Source organism: Uloborus diversus, chromosome 3 (genome assembly GCF_026930045.1).
Source record: "Uloborus diversus isolate 005 chromosome 3, Udiv.v.3.1, whole genome shotgun sequence".
NCBI lineage: Eukaryota > Metazoa > Arthropoda > Arachnida > Araneae > Uloboridae > Uloborus > Uloborus diversus.
The window spans coordinates 158,102,617-158,120,788 of NC_072733.1; the positions used below are offsets into that span (position 1 = coordinate 158,102,617).

Consider the following 18,172-nt stretch of genomic DNA (forward strand, 5'->3'; position numbering starts at 1 on the left):
CAATACAAAAACAGATTTTAATTTTTTTTTTCCAGGTATCATGCCAATAACTGCATTATATTTTCTTGTTTAATGTTATGTAAAACTTTTTAAACCAAAAAAGAAAGAAAGAAATGCAAGAATTTTGGTCCTACTGAGTTGAATTAGACATAGCATTAGCCACAAATAAAAAATTCAGCATCTCTCTCTCTCAGTAACTGGTATAGCTCACCAGGTAAAGTACAGAACATAGACCAAAATGCAGTAGTGTACACATACATGCATTATCCAGTCTCTCTTTATAATTAACATCCCCATAATCCGAACACTTTTGTCCAGTCCCATGAGTGTTCCGAATATAGAGTCCACTATACTCAATAAACAGTAAATAATTTTTAAATAAATGTAAGGAAGTAAAATTTTACAAGATTTTAAAAAATTGAAAAAAAAATAAATAAAAAAATAGTTTAAACAATGTAGATATTTCATGAATATTCTAAAAATAAAGCTGCAAAATATAAAACACCAAGAAAAAAGAAAGCACATTATAATATAGTCAGAAAATTTTATTTGGTTCTTTCAAAAAATACAATTGCAGAATTAAACAGTCATTACAAAATTGAAGAACTTTCAAATATAATAGGTATATAATATAAAAGAGCACTTATACAGACACTCACAGGTGCAATATCACAGATGGCTGTTAACAATTGCTTTCATATACATTTTAAATTTCATAGTTTTTACACTGGCATCAAAAACTTACACATTTGCTGCTTTTATACAAAATTCCAATATATATATACTCAATATGCTCTATACTTGAATTTATTTATTTAGAAACCAAGCGGCCATAAACATTTGTTAAGAACAACTATACTGCAGATTTTTAATATTTTGCAACATGCCTGGAAAGTTTTTCAAGACATTTCAAAAATGGAAAATGATCATACTTAAAATTTATAATTTTAAAATAACAGCATGCTAAACCATAAGAAATCAATTACTTATAAAAATTTAAAATATATATCATTAACAATATTAAATTAATTTCTATATTGTTATGTACCATTAGGTTATGAACTCAGTTTAAAAGTTAAAAGAAGAAAAAAAAGCAAAACAACAGAGAAAATTTTTAATTGAACCAAATTTTTATTTTAAAAAAAGGCGAAATCTATACACATATTTTAACAGTTTAAAAAAATGTATTTAAAAGTTGGCATGAATTTAAAAATAGCTGTAAGTCTTAAATTTTGAATGGTTGTAAAATTCTTAATCGTATTTTTTTTTTTTTTTTTTTTGTTCGTAAGTAACATAAATGACTAGACTTTAGTAATTTAGAATGTATAAAACTTTTGAGAATGTATCAAATTTTATGCAGTCCAACTTTGTTCTTTTTATTTTACGGAATTGATGCATCGTTGCGTGTAGAAAGAAATACTTAAGATGCCATATCTAAAAAAAAAATGGTAAATACAGATGACTGCTAATGGTAAATACACTGAAAAGGTTAATAAAGCACTTATGTTGAAGATGTTGATGGCTTGTCATCGTCAGAATGGTCATCAAAATTCTCAATTCGCATTAATATCACTTTGAGAAGTTCCTGGGTCTTAGGAATTCTCAAGTCTTGGAAATTAAACAGTGCTCCAACGACTATTGGAGCTTCAAATATTTTTATGGTATCTTTATCATAATCCATCATACTTGCAATTACAATCAAAACTCGGTATATGGTTTCAAAATCACTTATTTTAGTTATAAATTCTACTACACTATCACAACATAATTTGACATTACAAGACATTCCAAATTCAGAAAGCAAAGTTGAAAAATTTAAAAACAAAGCAGACCCAGCTTTCTCAGTACGTGTATCACCTTTCTGAAGAACATTTCCAACAGATGACATAATTCTCTCATTAAATTTCTGAACAGTTAGTTTACCCTCACGATATCCAAACATGTTGCAAAATATCTTAATGATCAAATTGCGATTCATCCAAAATTTAGTTTCAGTTAGAACTTGCAAAAGGTGGTTTATAAAAGTAGGATTAGAAACCTTGCTGTACATTCCAGCACATTTTATTGCTACACGTAGTAAATCCAAGACTGGAAAGAGGAATTCTAAAAAATGAGAAAGATCACTTATATTAGTTACTAATTGATGTAAAACAAGGAAAAATAAATCAACAATATCATAAGCATTATAAGATTTAAGTGTAACAGCCCAATTTGTAATGTTCAGGTGAAATCAGGGGTGTTAGTGGATTCAAGTAAAATTTTCTAAAGAAAGTGAAATTTTCTGAAACTATGAGGAAGCTCCCCCCCCCCCTTCATAAAACTCTTCAAATATGCATGCAAAAATCATTGGAATCATTGATAAAAATCATTTTCAAAGGGGTTTTTTTCCAATAATTTTTCAGCTTTAAAATGTATTGTCAGCCCAAAATTTTTGGAAATGGCAACCCAAAATTTTCGGAGCTTGTAGAAATTTCGGATCACGAACATCCCTGGGTGAAATACAAGCATAAAGTTAAATTTCTGGAAAATAGAAACACAAAAGAGATGAAGTCAGCAATGGCTATACCGCACATAATTAAAATCTTAAAGGACTCTGTTGCTATTGTCAAAATAACACTTTATAAACAAGATATTTTCGTAACTATATTAACAATAATGTTACAATGTTTCATAATTCTATTGAATGAAACAATTTTATTAATTCAAGACCATGAACACAATATTGCATTGCAACTGTTTTTGACACCAGATATACATAGCTTTTCTTCCAATGAAATTTAAGTGAGGCAGTAATGAAAGAAAAATTAATAGCCCCAGTAAAAATATTGGGATGAAACCTGCAGAAGAGTATGAACAAATTATTTTTTTTTTTCCAGAATACATTAACAAAATTGCAGGTTAATCATAAAGGGAAGCCCCGACAGAAACCTCAGCTCACAGTGAAATAAGAGAATTTGATTACAATCTTTTCAAGAAGTGTTTTTGCGCAAACAAAATGGTCTTAAAAGAGGTGAGAACAAAATTCCCTAACCTATCTCAATTAGAGAGAAAATACCTTTCAGGACCAAGCACTCAAATGTAGTGAACACTTATGTTCAAAATCTGGTAAATTTTTATTTGAAAAAAAGGGAGAGGGACAGAGAAAGAGACCTAAAAAAAAATCTACAACAAACGCTGAGCCTTTTTTTTTTCTACATCATTATCTGTTTGTGCAGGGGAAAAAAAGAAGAAAAAAATCGCTCTATGATCTACACATCACAAAAAATATTTTGAAAATGTTATGTAAGAAATCCTAATATAAATGAATATTTTTGTAGCATAAATTGTCATATTTAATAAGAAAAATGAATAGATTGAAAAAATTAAGTAAATAAAAAGCATTTACATATTATTCAATTTTTACACACTTAGTTGCGAGAGAAAAAATATTTTCTTCATTGTATGATTAATTATGCTTGTATGTTATCTACTTCAATTCTTCATACATTAAACTTAGTTATATAAGATAAAATAACAATCAACCTTCTTAAAATGCGAGAAAAAGTATTTTGTTTTCCGCCCTTCTGAAAATTTTGTACAGATTCATTAGATGTGTTAGTAATAGTCAAGATTTGTTGTACAAACATTTTTAGTTGCCATTTATTAATGAATACCCTTAAAAATGGCAATGCACAACAAGATTTCATTTCAAACGTCTATTAAACATAAGCACAAATAAAAATGTAAAACTTTCAATTCATGAAAATAAAATACGTTTTTTGCACAGTATTTGGATGATGGGCCACAGAGATAGAATATTTGGCTTTGGTAGAATATTTGCTACATCAGGGTGGCGACAGGAACTGTGAAAAAAAGTTCCCTGACTTTTCCCTGATATCCCTGATTAAGTTCACCAAATTTCCCTGATTTATGTTACCAATGATAATGGTTTTCTTTCTTTGCTCTACTTGAAATCCATTGTATGTTTGTATTAAATGCAGTATTTTAAACGTTTTAAGTTGTGTAAAGTTGTTGAACTAAAGATATATTTTAAAAAGATGCTACTTTTTTAATAAAATGGTTATAAAAAAAAGACAATGTTTTTGGAAGGAAAGAAAAACCAACAAAACAGTATATTAAATTTTTATACATGGAAAGATTATAGAAAATTAAAAAAAAAAAACTTTATTTTCAGAAACCACTTAGCATAAGAAATTTAAGAAACTATTAAAATTACTCTTAAAAATATATGTGTATTTATGACAGAACTAAAAATAAATGAAATTATTTTGAACTAAGTTTTCAAACAGTATAATAATTGTTGCAAGAATAACAAGTAATAGTGAAAGAATAGAAGTAATGTAGTTATTCTTATCTAACTAATTGACATATTTATGCAAAATAGATGGATGAAACCATTTGACATCCATTCATAGGGAGCTTTTCTCTAATCAAGAATATAGGTTTTAATGAATGAATACAGCATTTTAACAATAAAAAAATAAAAATATTTACTTAAGTTCACAAGTTAACTCTATTTCAAATGATTTCAGTATGTAACGAAAAAAAATCTTAGATTGCTTTTGTAACAAACAACTTTGAATGCAAGAAAAAAAAAAGCAATTAGTTAATATCAAAATATATAAAAGAATACAACTTGGTTATAAAATTAAAAAATTACTTAAGTCTGAAGAAAAGAAAACCTTTATAATCTGCGGCGACAACAAATAGTATAACGGCAAAAAACAAAGTTTTTTTATTTGAAAGTTCTATTTTAGCAATTAAATTAAAAACCTAAAGAAGTAATAACTTTTAGGCTTTTATAGTATTAATTCAAAAACCACCAAAGATTTCTTCTTGAAATCGTGATTACAGTACTTAATTACTTCGAGACAATGGAATAAAGGCAACAAGCTAAGGCATTAATGAAGGCTTCCTCTTTGCCTGTATGGTTTTTTATTTTACGTAGCATTGAAAGTGTAAAAAGAAATTTCAAACTAGGTAAAATAAACAAACTAACAGACACAGAAGCAATCTTAGGAAGTTCATTCTGCGGTTAATAAATAAGATTCAATACTTTGACGTTGAGGAAAAAAGATTTAAAATTATGCGGCAGTGTATAATCAATGAATTTTTGTAATTTTCTCTTACGTAGTTTCATATTTCCTTCACTTGAATTCAAAATACAATTTCTTTATGTACCTGGGCTCAATTTACAGGTTTTTTTTGTTTCATCCGTACTTTTATTAACTAGGACAAAGTTGATCCTTACTATTCTGGATCAATGAGGTTTTATCATACTGTGGTACTTGCATATAGATAAGGGAAAATGGGGCTCTTGAATTAACTGCCATTGGTTTTAAAATATGTTCAATTTTAAAAATGAGTTTGTAAGTAAGATTTGGGCCATGCAAGAGCTGCCAACATTGAAGGCTGAAAATAAGGGAGACTTTGCATGAATGAATTCAACAAAAATCCAAATGCAAAAGGGGTTTTTAAAATATAAGTAGGGGATTTCTTAAATTAATCCTATATAGAACCTGAAATTCAAAAATTGAGATTACTATTATTACTTTTTAAACTCAAAAAACTTTAAGGTTTCAAAAAAAAGTTTTAAAATAGACAGTTTGTTTTCTCTTATAAGGGATAATAAATATTCCTTGCAGCAAGTAAAAATTTAGGTAAAAAAGTTCAGAGAAAAATCGAGAACATTGTAATGCAATATCTACAGATGAACTCTCTGGTATCTTATGATGAATTTTTGTTTAATTATCTTGTCAAATGGAAAAATTTTGCTACAATCATGGCAATTTCTTGAACAAAACTTACATACTAAAGACTTGCGCCCCTTTTACCCACAGGCCAAACTCTGCACTGCAGTCAAATTATAACTAACAGACAACATCCCCGAAAATCTCACATCAAATGTACAATATATGGTTAGGTGAAGAAATTCAGTAATAAAAGTTATAATAAACTCATCAGGTTTTCTACAATGACAAATGAATAAGAAACGTTCTACTATTTTTAAAGGTGGTGGCTCAAAATGATTATTAGTGTCTGGTCTGTAGCTGTCTGTACTGTCTGCTGTTGTAGAAATGCCGACAAGGAAAATGAAAATGCACGCCTAAGGTTCTCATCTGCTACTTTATTAGATTAAAAATATTGAATAAATCCCTCAAAATATTCAGAAAAACTATTCCCCACAGTCAAACTCTCCCAGCTATCCAAATACCCCATTTCAAGATATATAGCCGCTAGCACTAATGTCTAACTAGCAAAATACTCTTTAAATTCAACTTCGGTCAGGGTTGTCAAGTTTCTGCCAAGGTGGTTAAAACCACTGGTAGAAACCGGTTAAAACCGGCATGGCAAAAACCACTTTCTGCCACATTTGTGGCAGAAACTGGCAAAAACTCACAAAATAAAAAATTAATTCTTGATATACAACAGAAAATACATGGAAAAAATAATTAATTGTTAACCAAAGCACTGTAATTTTATTACAAAATTATCACAATTCAAAATCAAATGTTACATTGTTGGGACTCTGCAATTGCCTCTTCGAAAAGGTGGTTTTTAAAAATCTAAACAGGTTCTCAACTTAATATGCACAAATGAGAAACTTTAGGATATTCTTGAAACAGAAGAGCTAGCAGACAATGCATCAAGGAGCAAGCAGTGCTCGTGAAACTTTCATCTATTGTATAACTGGTCCACCATATAGTCACTGGGGTTGTGGTAAAAATTTGGCTAGAAAAATAAGTTTTGAGAAATGGGGCCAATTTGTTTTGCAAAGCTGTGACATTAGGTACAAAATTCTAGGCAAGTAAAATTCTGGCACTTTCTTTTTGAAGCATGTGACATGATAATTTCAATCACAAACAATTTAGATGGAGCATATAAGTGAGCAAATTACAATCAGTAACGCCCGTTTAATTCTGGGTGTCACTCCTCTTTCCTAAGCACCCCTGCATGATTTTTTATCCTTTGTTAAATTAATATAAATACTACGAGCCTCTGCAATTGAAAAGTTCCCTTTCTGAACTAAATCAAGGGCACTAGCATTGGATTTTATTTTTTAAAATGATGAAATGATGTTTAATTTTTTAGTTTACTTAAACAAATATCATTTACTAATTACTTGAGCTATTAAAGACACTTTTAAGTTTTTGCCAGTTTCTGCCGGTTTTTACCGGTTATAACCAATTTCTGCCACTGGCACGGCAAAAACTAGTTTCTGCCGGCAGAAAGCCAACCCTGACTTCGGTTCATTGCCACTGAAACATATTTGCAATATTTATAAGCTCTATGGAATTGAAAAGAAAAAACACTTTTATCAACATGAAACATAAAACTATCCTTACAAAGAAATTGACCAAGAATCTTTAAGTTTTTAAAACCTGCTACCAATTATTGTTAACAATTGATTTCAAAAGCTTATATCATCAGTATCTCAATATGCCAAGGTTACTTTAAAATAAATGAAAAAAAAGTAGCTTACAAAATGAGGGACTTAACACAAAAATACATCATTGGCAACAGCAAATCAAAAAACTAATTGAAGTAAAGAAATATTTTACCCTCTTCCCACATAAGAGCAGTTTCCAATGCAGACATTTGCTCCTCAGAAACTTTATTAGGCAAAGTCAATAAAACCAAGAGCTGCTTCAATTGTTCTTCTGAAAGTTGATGTACCTTTTTCACTTTTGAGTTAAATTCAGTCAGTTTTGCAGTAAGACCTTCAACATTTACAATGTCATAGGTAATAAATTTTTCATTTTGCACAATATCAAACTCACTAAATGCACCATCACCTAAAGAAAAATAAATTACAGTTATTTGACCAACTTACTGAGGTGTGACAGTGAACAGAGTTAAATAATATTAAAAATTTCAAAAGAAAAATAACATTGTTACACATATTACAGTGAAATTTTAAAAAGTTGAAGTTGCAGGGAAGGCAAAAAAAAAAATGAGTTATTGAAAATTCGGCTTATTGAAAATGAAAATAAAACTACAGAATAAAATTAAATACTACCACTGAACCTCATTCAATTTATAATACGAGTAAAAATTAATAGAAAAATGCATTAAGGGGAAAATGTATCTACTTGACATAATTCACATGTAATATAATTACAATAAAACTCCTGATTATCCGCGAGTCAATCAACAATCTGGTCCATGTATCTTTGAAGTAAAAAGTAAATGCCAATGGCTGTTTCATTTTTTTTCTTTTTGTCGAAAAATAGTATATTTAGACTAAGTTGCTTTTGTTTTATTTATTCATTTATTGTGCATTCTTCATTGTACATACACTTGTTCTTTATTGATATTCGTTTGTTCTGCAAAAATACAAAACATTTTTACTGTACTGTATATATTTTCACTGTTTGAAGAAAGTATTACGCATCAATAGAACTAAGTTTTTAAGGAAGGACAATTTTCACCTTATTTGTCTCTCATTTTATCATTTTACTGGTTTATTTGCGGCACTTGTGCCACCCAGTTCCGCGGATAATCGGGAGTTTACCGTACTGTATAAATTCAAGAGTTTGTATTAGTTGGAAACCATGCAAATGCGCTCTATGCTGAAATGAAACATTCACCTCATTTACCAAAAAAACCTGCTAATAAAAATGGTTTCAGTTGAGCCATTTTTATTAGCTTTATAAAATTTTAATTTTTGATTTACATTCTGGTTCAAGTATCCCCAAGAGAGAGAAGCATGAACCACGGTGAAGGGATATTTGAGACAACACTGAACAATTCCTACAAAAACTTTTTTTTATTGTTACAGACAATCCTACAAAATGAATTGTGAAAATATACCTAGTAACACACTTTTATTTTTTTATTTCATTTTATTTTTGATTTCATTGGTGGTTGAAGTATAATTGCAACTTATAATAGCAACATTTACAGTCAGCTGTCAAAACACCAATCTTTCGAGCAGTTTCTGTTTTCACGGGAAAAAGTGTTGTTCTAATCATTGGTACAAAGTAAGTAAATTGGAGCTGTGATTTTTGTAGTTTTTTACATTTTTTTGCTGTGTTTCTAGCTCTTCAATTTCGTTTTTCTGGGGTAGAGGTCAAAATAATTGGTCTAACTTTGTTCCAAACTTTTTTCATACATGAGGCGAGGCTATATGATAAGGTCATACAATTTTTGGAGAACTAATGGTTTGACTAGTCGGAAAACAATCATCATACACAAGCGAAAGACTAAGGTAGGTATTCTTCAAAGCAAAAATTGTGAGTGAGAAAAAGAGCTCAAAGTGATAATAGTTTTAGTTGAAAGTCTGCTGTACTCTCTTTACTGTCAAGTTATTTTGATGATTTGGGTACATGAATTTTCAATGTTTTTTTAAGTGCAAAAATTAAATGTTTAGTTCAAAATAAAATATACTTCATCATTAAAATTAATATTTTGATTATCATGCATAAAAATTTTATGTTTTTGTAGCCACTGCATGTTTGCTCAAGGTGGCTGCTACTCAGCGTGACAGTGGGAAAGTTTGCTTCTAGTGGAAAATTGTTTTATAAAAGTTAAAATAAAAACATTATTTTCTAAAAACATAAATAAATAGGAAAATAAAATGCTACACAAGTTGAACATAAATCTCCATCCTTTAAAACCTTCAGTAAATTGTTGCCGTCTATATTGCAAATTAACACTTCCCGGAATAAATAAGGATTTGGCAATCGGGAAGCCGAAATTAATTTCTGTTGATAATAATTCAGGTATAAGAATACAGTGAACTCATAATAATAATAATAATAATAATAATACCTAGAGTAATACTTGGCACGGGTGCAGAATATGTCCGATCCGGCGATCTAGGATCGGGGGAAATTTGAACCATCCGGGGAAAATTTTGCAAATTCGATTTAAAAAAAAGAAAAATCCAATTTTTTTCTGCAAGTGTCTTTTGAATGCATTTTCTTTTGCATCACCACTCTTTATATTTTATCAACTATTTGTTGGATAATAATTTACATTTAAAATAAATGTAGATATGATATTTTAATTAAAACTTACATGCATTTACTTAATTTACTTTTTAGATACCGAGTTCTAAGGTTACTAGTTCATTCTATTAGTTTTAAAGATGCAATTGCTTTTTTTCCCCCAAAAACTATCTCTACCTATAGTAATAGGAATGAATTTTTATCTGAAACATATAGCATATTGTAAAATTTTGGGGAAACTTTCGTACAGATTGGGGGAAATGTTGGTGTTAAAAACATTTTCTGCACCCCTGATACTTGGTAGTGAAATTTTAGAAAACCAGTGCTGTGCTCCAGTTTTTCAGGCACAATAGTTAAAAGGTTAAATTTTCAAACATTCTTTAAACACAACAAAATTTTTAAACGAAACATTGATTTAAAAAAAAAAAAAAAAACACATAATAACATTGACCAGAATGTGTACTTCAGATAAGAAAACCCATCAAGTACTGGTCTTAAAACTTTCGAAATGGGACCAAGAAATGATTTCTTTTGCACATAAATTTGTTGCCAATATTACCAAGAAAAATTAACCTACTGTAGAGAAAATGGGAGTGGCTCAAGTATCCTGCATGATCAAGTATCTTCATTCTCTTCTACTCTAATATAGGCACAGACTGCATCATTGGAAATTTTTAAGGAAGGAGGCATAGCACTTGAGGGCAGGGCCGCCGAGAGCCAAGGAGGGCACCCTTCAGTTTGGTCGTTAGAGTCTCTCCTTCCATAAAATTTATACCACAACAATCCCTCGTTTCCGACTAGGCTGACATGGTCTCTTGTTGGGCCTGCTTGAGGGGGTGTACCATCAGACCCTTCTCTCAAATGGTGATGTGAAGTGTTATCAATTTTATTAAGTACAAATGAAAGACACTTGATGACAACACAGGGTGACAACAGGTAGAGCAAAATATCTTTCCCTGACTTTCTTTTGTCTAGCTATTCATTTTCCCTGATTTTTCTTATGGCCTAATTTCTCGTTCTCTTGTATATCTATCAGTGGCAAGGCCTCAAGCCATCTATGGATGTGGCAATGGCTACAAAAAAAAGCAAGTTTGTTGACCTCTAGCAAAATTTTAATTTATAGCGTTCCCCCCCCCCCCCCCCCCCCCCCGACCTCCACACCAAATAGCATAAAAAGCAATCACTTTTCTAATTCAAGTGCTGCTATCTTTTGAGTAAGAAGAGGCACGTTACAGAAATGCAAAAATTTTGGCGAATCCATTCTTTGTCTCCTCGCCAGCAATCTCACTGGTCCCTGGCAAGTTTTCAGAGCTTTCAGCCAATCAGATTCTTTAACTACTTGTTCATAAAATCCTTGTACTCATGGGCTGAAAGAGCGTCTTGCTGTTCACGATTACGTGATTTTACCCCCTACGAGCAAGGGTGCACCCCCTAAATATCACAAAGCCCTCCAAAATGAGAAAAATAAACTTCAAACCCCCCTTAAAAATTTCAACAGTGCAGCGCTGCCCTCCCCCCCCCCCAGGTGGGCACACCAGAAAAACCATTTTTAAAACTTCAGATTTTAAAAACTGAGGAGTTCAGGGAGAGCTCCTCCTGAAAACCTTCTCCTAAGTTCAACAAAGTTGTCCTAAAATACTGTTTTTAATACTCCAGCCTCAAACGCAGAGGGGAGAATCCCGGAACCCTTTGCTCTAGCTTTGCCAAAGATGGCCTACAAATTTTTAGACTTCAAAATTTGATGATGACCATTCTCAAATTCAAATTCTCTCATTTCAATCAAATGAGAGGAAGACCCCAAACGCCTTCTCTCTAAGTCACCTAAACAGTCTATAGTAGCATTTGTCAAATTCCTTTGAAACATTCTTGGGGGAGAAATCAGTAACTCTTTTCTTTAGGTTCACCAAAGATGGCGTAAATTAGAGACTTTAAGACTACTGTTTCGGAAATTTGTGCATGAAGAGCCCCCATTCACCAACCCACCATTTCATTACTAAAAGAGGGCCAAAAATGTTTTAGATTTCTGTTTCAAAAACATTTTGGGGGGTGGTCTCAAAGTTCCCTTCTTCCTAAAATCCCAAAATGGCTTAAAATAGCGTATTTAATAAATCAGCTTGAAATAAAGTTAATAAAGTTCAGGGTGAAAAACCTAAGTTCACCAAAGACGTCTAAATATGCTTTTTTTTAAAGACTGAAATACCTTCCTTCACATTCTACATCATCAAAGACAGCCTAAAAGTTTTAAAATTTGAGCTTAAAAAGAATTTTTGGGATAGAACACCCAACTTCCCTTTAAGTTACTTAAAGGTAATCTAAGGTAGCATTTTCAATATTTTAGTTTTAAAAATTTTTGTTGGAGAGCCCCCGAGTCCCTTCTTACGTTCACCAAAGATGGCCTAAACTAGAATTTTTATGTATTTTAGTTGAGAAGGGAAGTAATAATTTGAAATGTTACATACATTATAAGAAACCTGAAAAAATGCTCAAATTCTACCAGAAATTCAGCATTTAACATTTTTACTCTCTTAAAAAGCAAGGATATTCATTTAAAACTTTTCAATTTTATGATTTTAATAAAAAACATTAATTTATTTTATTTGTTTGCCTCTAAATAAAACGTAGTAAGATCATCAAAATTACAAAAAAATCAGATTCTCGTAGCAGTTGTAAAGATATCACAATCGGGTGTCCCAAAAAAAACCCAAGTCGATGTTTTAAGTCGTAAACCTTCTAATATTTTTCCTTTTAATAAATGCAAAAAAAGTTTCATATAATTTGAAGAACCGCAACGCCCCTGCCGACTTGTGCCCGAAAGTGTAAACCAGCTGTGTTTACTAGGCCGAATAAAAAAAAATTTTTTGGAAGTTCGAAATTTTTTTTTGATAAAAGGTTGTCCCTATAGCCCCACATATACCATAAAAATGTTTCAAAGTTCTCAATTTTAAAAATATTTAGGTGTCCATCAAGCTAAAAATTTATTCAAAAAATGGATTTTTTTTATTTATCCCCCTTTTGAAAGAATTACATATATATTTTAATAAAATATCAAGTTCAAAAATCATTAGCGAACCCATTTTCAAATCAACATTTGCAAATGAATAAAAAAAAAATAGTATATTTAAAATGAAAAACTTAACTTAAACTTGAAAAAAATCCATATTTTGAGTACTATGTAGGAGACAATTGCAATTAAATATTGCAAGAGAGCAAAAATTTCTATTTAGTGCTAATCACCCCAGTTTACTGTTTATATTTTCCTTCTCAAAATATGTTTCACATTTTTATAAAAATGCATAGAAAAAAATCAATTTTTTGAAGAAAATTACAATTTCTAGGTCTGCTGCTGGACAACTAAATATTTTTTAATTTGGATAGATATTTTTGTGGCACACGTGGGGCTATGGGGTCAACATTTTATAAACATGAAATTTTTTAAACTTAGGAAAGAAAATTGATTTGGTGTAGCACACACACACTTTCAGGCACAAGTTGGCACGGGTTGCCATTATTCAAAATAAATGAAACTTTTTTTACAATTGTTTTGACCTTAAAGAAAAAATATAAAAGGGTGTGTGACTCAAAACAACGACTCTTTTTTTTTTTTTTTGAGGGGGGGACACCCTAATTTTGGAATTTTTAAAATGAAGGCAACAAAAGCATAATAATGGCATATAATATGATTTATTTTAAGTAAAATATGTTGGACATGCATTTTAAAGGTTTAATATAAAGATACTGATAAACTGTAACCAGCCATTGAACACTTAACTTTTTGACATTTTAACACTGCATAGGAAACACATAACTCCGAATTAATTTTTTAATTCATTAGTTTGCCTTCTAACAAATGTACCAAAGCATAAAAAAATGAGGAAAATTCAATTCTCAAATTGGATGCAAAGATAATGCATTTTTCAAAATGACAGCATCAAAACTACAAAAAGGACAAAGAAAAAAATTTATTAAAGTAAAATAATTTTTGAATTGAATTTTGACTTTGCAACAAAACAGGTATTATCAGTATTACCAACACAAATGTAGAAAATTAGAGTGAAGAAAATAATTCTAAGATGGGAAAATCCAATGAAAACAGCGAGGGATTTTCCAATTATTTTTGGAATTCCCTGATTTTTCCTGAATCATTCAAATCCCTGAAAATTCCTGGTTTTCTTATCTGTGGCCACCCTACCACAGTAAACATTTTTAAAATACAAGATTTCCAATACAGATTCTTAAAAGAAAAACTGTAAAAATGTATTAGTATTACCAGTGTTATCTAAGATGAAAGATGCAACCGTTTGAACATGATCTATAGGTAAATTGTGCTCAGCCACAAATCTTTGAGCAACTTCCCAAGGTTCTTCACCCATTTTATATACGATCTGATGCATAACACCTTCAACATCAACATTAAAACTCATGGTCTTCACCTAAAATTACAAACATGAAAAAATAACACTCAGTCCACAAAAGGCATACTGTTTTACTTACAGCAAACTAAAAAAAAAAAAAAACTATGTATCTTAGACCAATGGTGCTCAACCTTTTTCTCCCCAATGGCCGGACCTCATATTAAAATCATTCTAGTGGGACAGAATGCATATGAACTTTCAATTCTAAATGACATGGGAAAAAAATGGTAAAAGAAAGAAAATTACAAACCAATAACTGTTGCCATCAATTGCTTGATGCTTATTTTGTTAAATGCATGCTTTACGGAACCAATTCCTAAATGTTTGGCTTTGAATTTGTGACATTGGCACTAATTTTGCTTTTGTCACTAATTATGCTTTTTGATTCGCAACATAGAACAAAACAACGGGCCACACGGACCAGCTTTGGGGACCATAGGCTGAGCACCACTGTCATAAACAATAACATCAATGCATGCAAATATTAAATCAGCAGAACATAACAATGTAGCTAAGTAAAAACTGTATTTAAAAACTGCAAATAAACTAGCCTATATAAACAAGCCGATTGGCACATTTTAGGGGATTGCGCCAAAAGTTACAGTGAAAAACAAAATGTCCCCATATACGTTGTGTGTGACCAGCCTAATGTATATGATATCAAATAAACTTTACTAAAAGGAAAAGAGAAGGAGTAACTGAGTAGTATGAAATACAATAACTTCTGCACCACCTAACCATACTTATCGCATACGATCAACTTCCTGCAAGTTAGATTTACTAAACTTAAGAATCAATCTTTTAACAGTCATTGGAAAAATTATATCTTTATTATCAGTTTGACGAAGACATTCATCAACAAATCAGCAGACGTTTTTGAAAGTACAGTTGGCTCTCTGTTTAACAACTTTCAAGGGACCACAAAAAAACGTCCTTAAGTAGAAAGCGTCCTTAAATAGACTGTGATTTTAAACACTATAGTGGACCATCAGGGACAGTGAAAAGCCATCGTTAAATAGAGAAAGACATTAAAAAGAGCATCCTTAAACAGAGAGCCAACTGTTATATGACCTCTAGTCTTTAAACTTCCTTTGTATCCCTTCTTATAAATTTAAGTGAAAAACTGAAAACACAGCATATCTAAAGCAAACAACATGCTCTAGTTGAATAAAAAATGTTGAAACATACCCTGTCTGTGTTACTTTCGGGCAATTTACCAATGTCTCCAATCATTCCTTCCGACGCAAAATCCTTCTTTTCCCACTGCTTTGACTGTGCATCCCATGTATACACGACCATACAATTATTACCTTGTTCGAACACAAACCTTGTCTCTCCATCATGCTCACCTTAAAGGATAACAAGGTATGAAGAACAAAAGGTACACAAACATATACTTACATCAATTGATATGTTTTTTATCTAGAGTCCAAAAGATAATCATACAGTCTATTAAGTGCTGAGGTGCTACATGCACACAAAGCCAGACACTGGTGGATGCATGACATATCACATACTTATTACACAAAGATTATTTTAAACAGCATTTTAGTTTTTAAGGAAGAATTAAAGCTGTTGTTGAAATTTGCAGCATACAGCTCTCATATATGCATAGCAGAGAAAACGCAGCAATTTGTGAAATCTTGTCACAGTGAATCATTAGTACGGCGGTCGGTGGGTTGTCGTTGCGACAAGTGTATGACAGCTGAAGGCTGTAAATTTCAACAACTGCCTCATGCCTTTCTTAAAAATTCATATGTTGCATAAAATTGAGATATGTCATTCTGTCCATACTTTCTAATCACCCTGTATTTATATATACAATCGGGTGTACATGGCTGCCAATGAGAACTAACATAGGCCTGAAAAATTTGAGTAATGAAAAGGTGTTTGTATTATAAATAATGTTTTCTTTTCGCATTCGCGTAAGGATTTTACAAAAAGATGGGTTTAATATTTGAGCAAGAATGCCTATTTTACCGTACTCTGAGAAAAGAGTCTTATCAAAACACTTGAAAGTGTTCGACTTACAAAATAATTAATACAAGGAATAATTCAAAACAATTTAGTGATTATACAATAAATTTATGATAATTAGAAATTATATTAATTTGAAGATACCATTATTTATATCTTGGAGTATGTGGTTTTCACCACCTACAGTCTGCCATCAAATTGATGCTCCACCTACCTAGATATCCACACTGCATCTTCTTTTCATATTTCCATAAAACATTTCTATCTGTTCATTACTAACTATTTTCAAGATTTTAGGCACAGTAGTCCAAATAGAATTTAAAAATGCATTTACATACTCATTGAACAACCTAAATCTTTGAAATTCATTTACATATTTACCATGAAAGATTTAACGTTGGTGTTCTGTATGTTCTCACGGAATTTTATGACATCTTCCTTTGAAGGGACTAATATCCTTCTCTAGGTTTGTTAGTTGTTCTCTAGGATAAAAGCATTTTACCTTCCAACACTGCTTCCTCAAAAACTTTCCAAAAAAGTATACATACAAATACAGGGACGTGCCAGTTGAAACCAACTTTTGGAGCAATCTCAGCCGCAGGAAAATACCGACTTTGGAGCAGCTTGGCTCAGGAAAATAGTGAACTAGGAGCAGTTTGGCTTACCAAAAAGTTAGTTTTGTAGAAACTAGGAGCACGAAAATAGTGTAAATAGAGTGGCAAAAAGTATGTTTTGAAGTAAGGAACTACTAGACACACATTATATCGGGGATGTGCCGACCAAAATTCACTGCTGGAGCAATCTTGGGAGCAGGAAAATGGTGAGTTTGGAGCAACTTGGAGCAATAAAACGGCAAATTTGGAGCAGCCTGGAGCAGTAAAACTCAAATTTGGAACAGCTTGCAGCAGCAAAAATTTTAATTTTGCATCAATTTGGAGCAACTATGTACATTTCAGGGCTAGAAAAATCTTTGAAATTTGACATGCCCTGCTGAGCATGTTTGTCTAAAAAATACATACCCGAATAAAATTTTTACATGCTCAGTTTTTTTATTGTAGTATAACAAAAATATTTAAATTTGTCATATAGCATTAATTGGACAAAAAACTAATTTGAAAGTTTAAAATTTGAATCAAGAATTATTTCAATATAAAACATAAAAAAAGTTTAAATAGTACATAATAAGTCATCATTAAAATTACTAATACTTAATTAAAAATTTAATAATTGCATGCCCAGTCAGGCATGTAAGGGTAAAAGATTCATTACTGATCGGAATTTTTACATGCCCCGGGCACGTCGGACAATATAATTTTCGACCTATATATTTCACACACAGAACCATCTGTGACTTATACATCACTACTTTAGTGCACATTTAATGCATAGTGCTTTGATACCTATTATAAAAATTTGTTTGCTTTTATGTTCATAAATACATGTGAATGACATAAGATGTATTTATATATACATGTAACTAATGTATATACATGCAACTCAAAAACATATGCAAAAAGATTTTTTTTTTTTTTTAAAGCAAAAAAGAATGGTTAAATTTAAAAACTTTACTTTAAATAGTTACAAGCGAGTTCAAAGAAATATTAATTAATCTTTTTCTTTCTTTTGATATGTGTAAGTTATTTACTTATGTTTGACCTTATTATTGTTATTATTATTATTATTGGCATATATGTTTATATACTAAACTACTTGATTAACAAATTTGAAGATCAAGCAAAGGCAACATTAATACTTTTTAGTTTTAACTGTTTGATATTTAACCACAAAATTAATAATAAAATTACGATGAAAAAAAATGATTTTGAGAAA

At 30.9% G+C, this 18,172-nt stretch overlaps 1 protein-coding gene across 1 annotated transcript in view; it reads right to left on the reverse strand.

The window, feature by feature from the left end:
- Nucleotides 1–538: 538 nt before the first annotated feature.
- Nucleotides 539–18,172, reverse strand: part of LOC129218377 (phospholipase A-2-activating protein-like) — a 62,868-nt gene continuing 45,234 nt past the window's right edge. Inside the window, exons 6-9 of the mRNA XM_054852618.1 lie at nt 15,554–15,714; nt 14,221–14,383; nt 7,563–7,796; nt 539–2,103 (exon numbers count right to left, since the gene is read on the reverse strand). Coding sequence (XP_054708593.1) covers nt 1,502–2,103; nt 7,563–7,796; nt 14,221–14,383; nt 15,554–15,714 — 1,160 coding nt within the window. The 3' untranslated portion in view covers nt 539–1,501. The remainder of the gene's footprint in view (nt 2,104–7,562; nt 7,797–14,220; nt 14,384–15,553; nt 15,715–18,172) is intronic.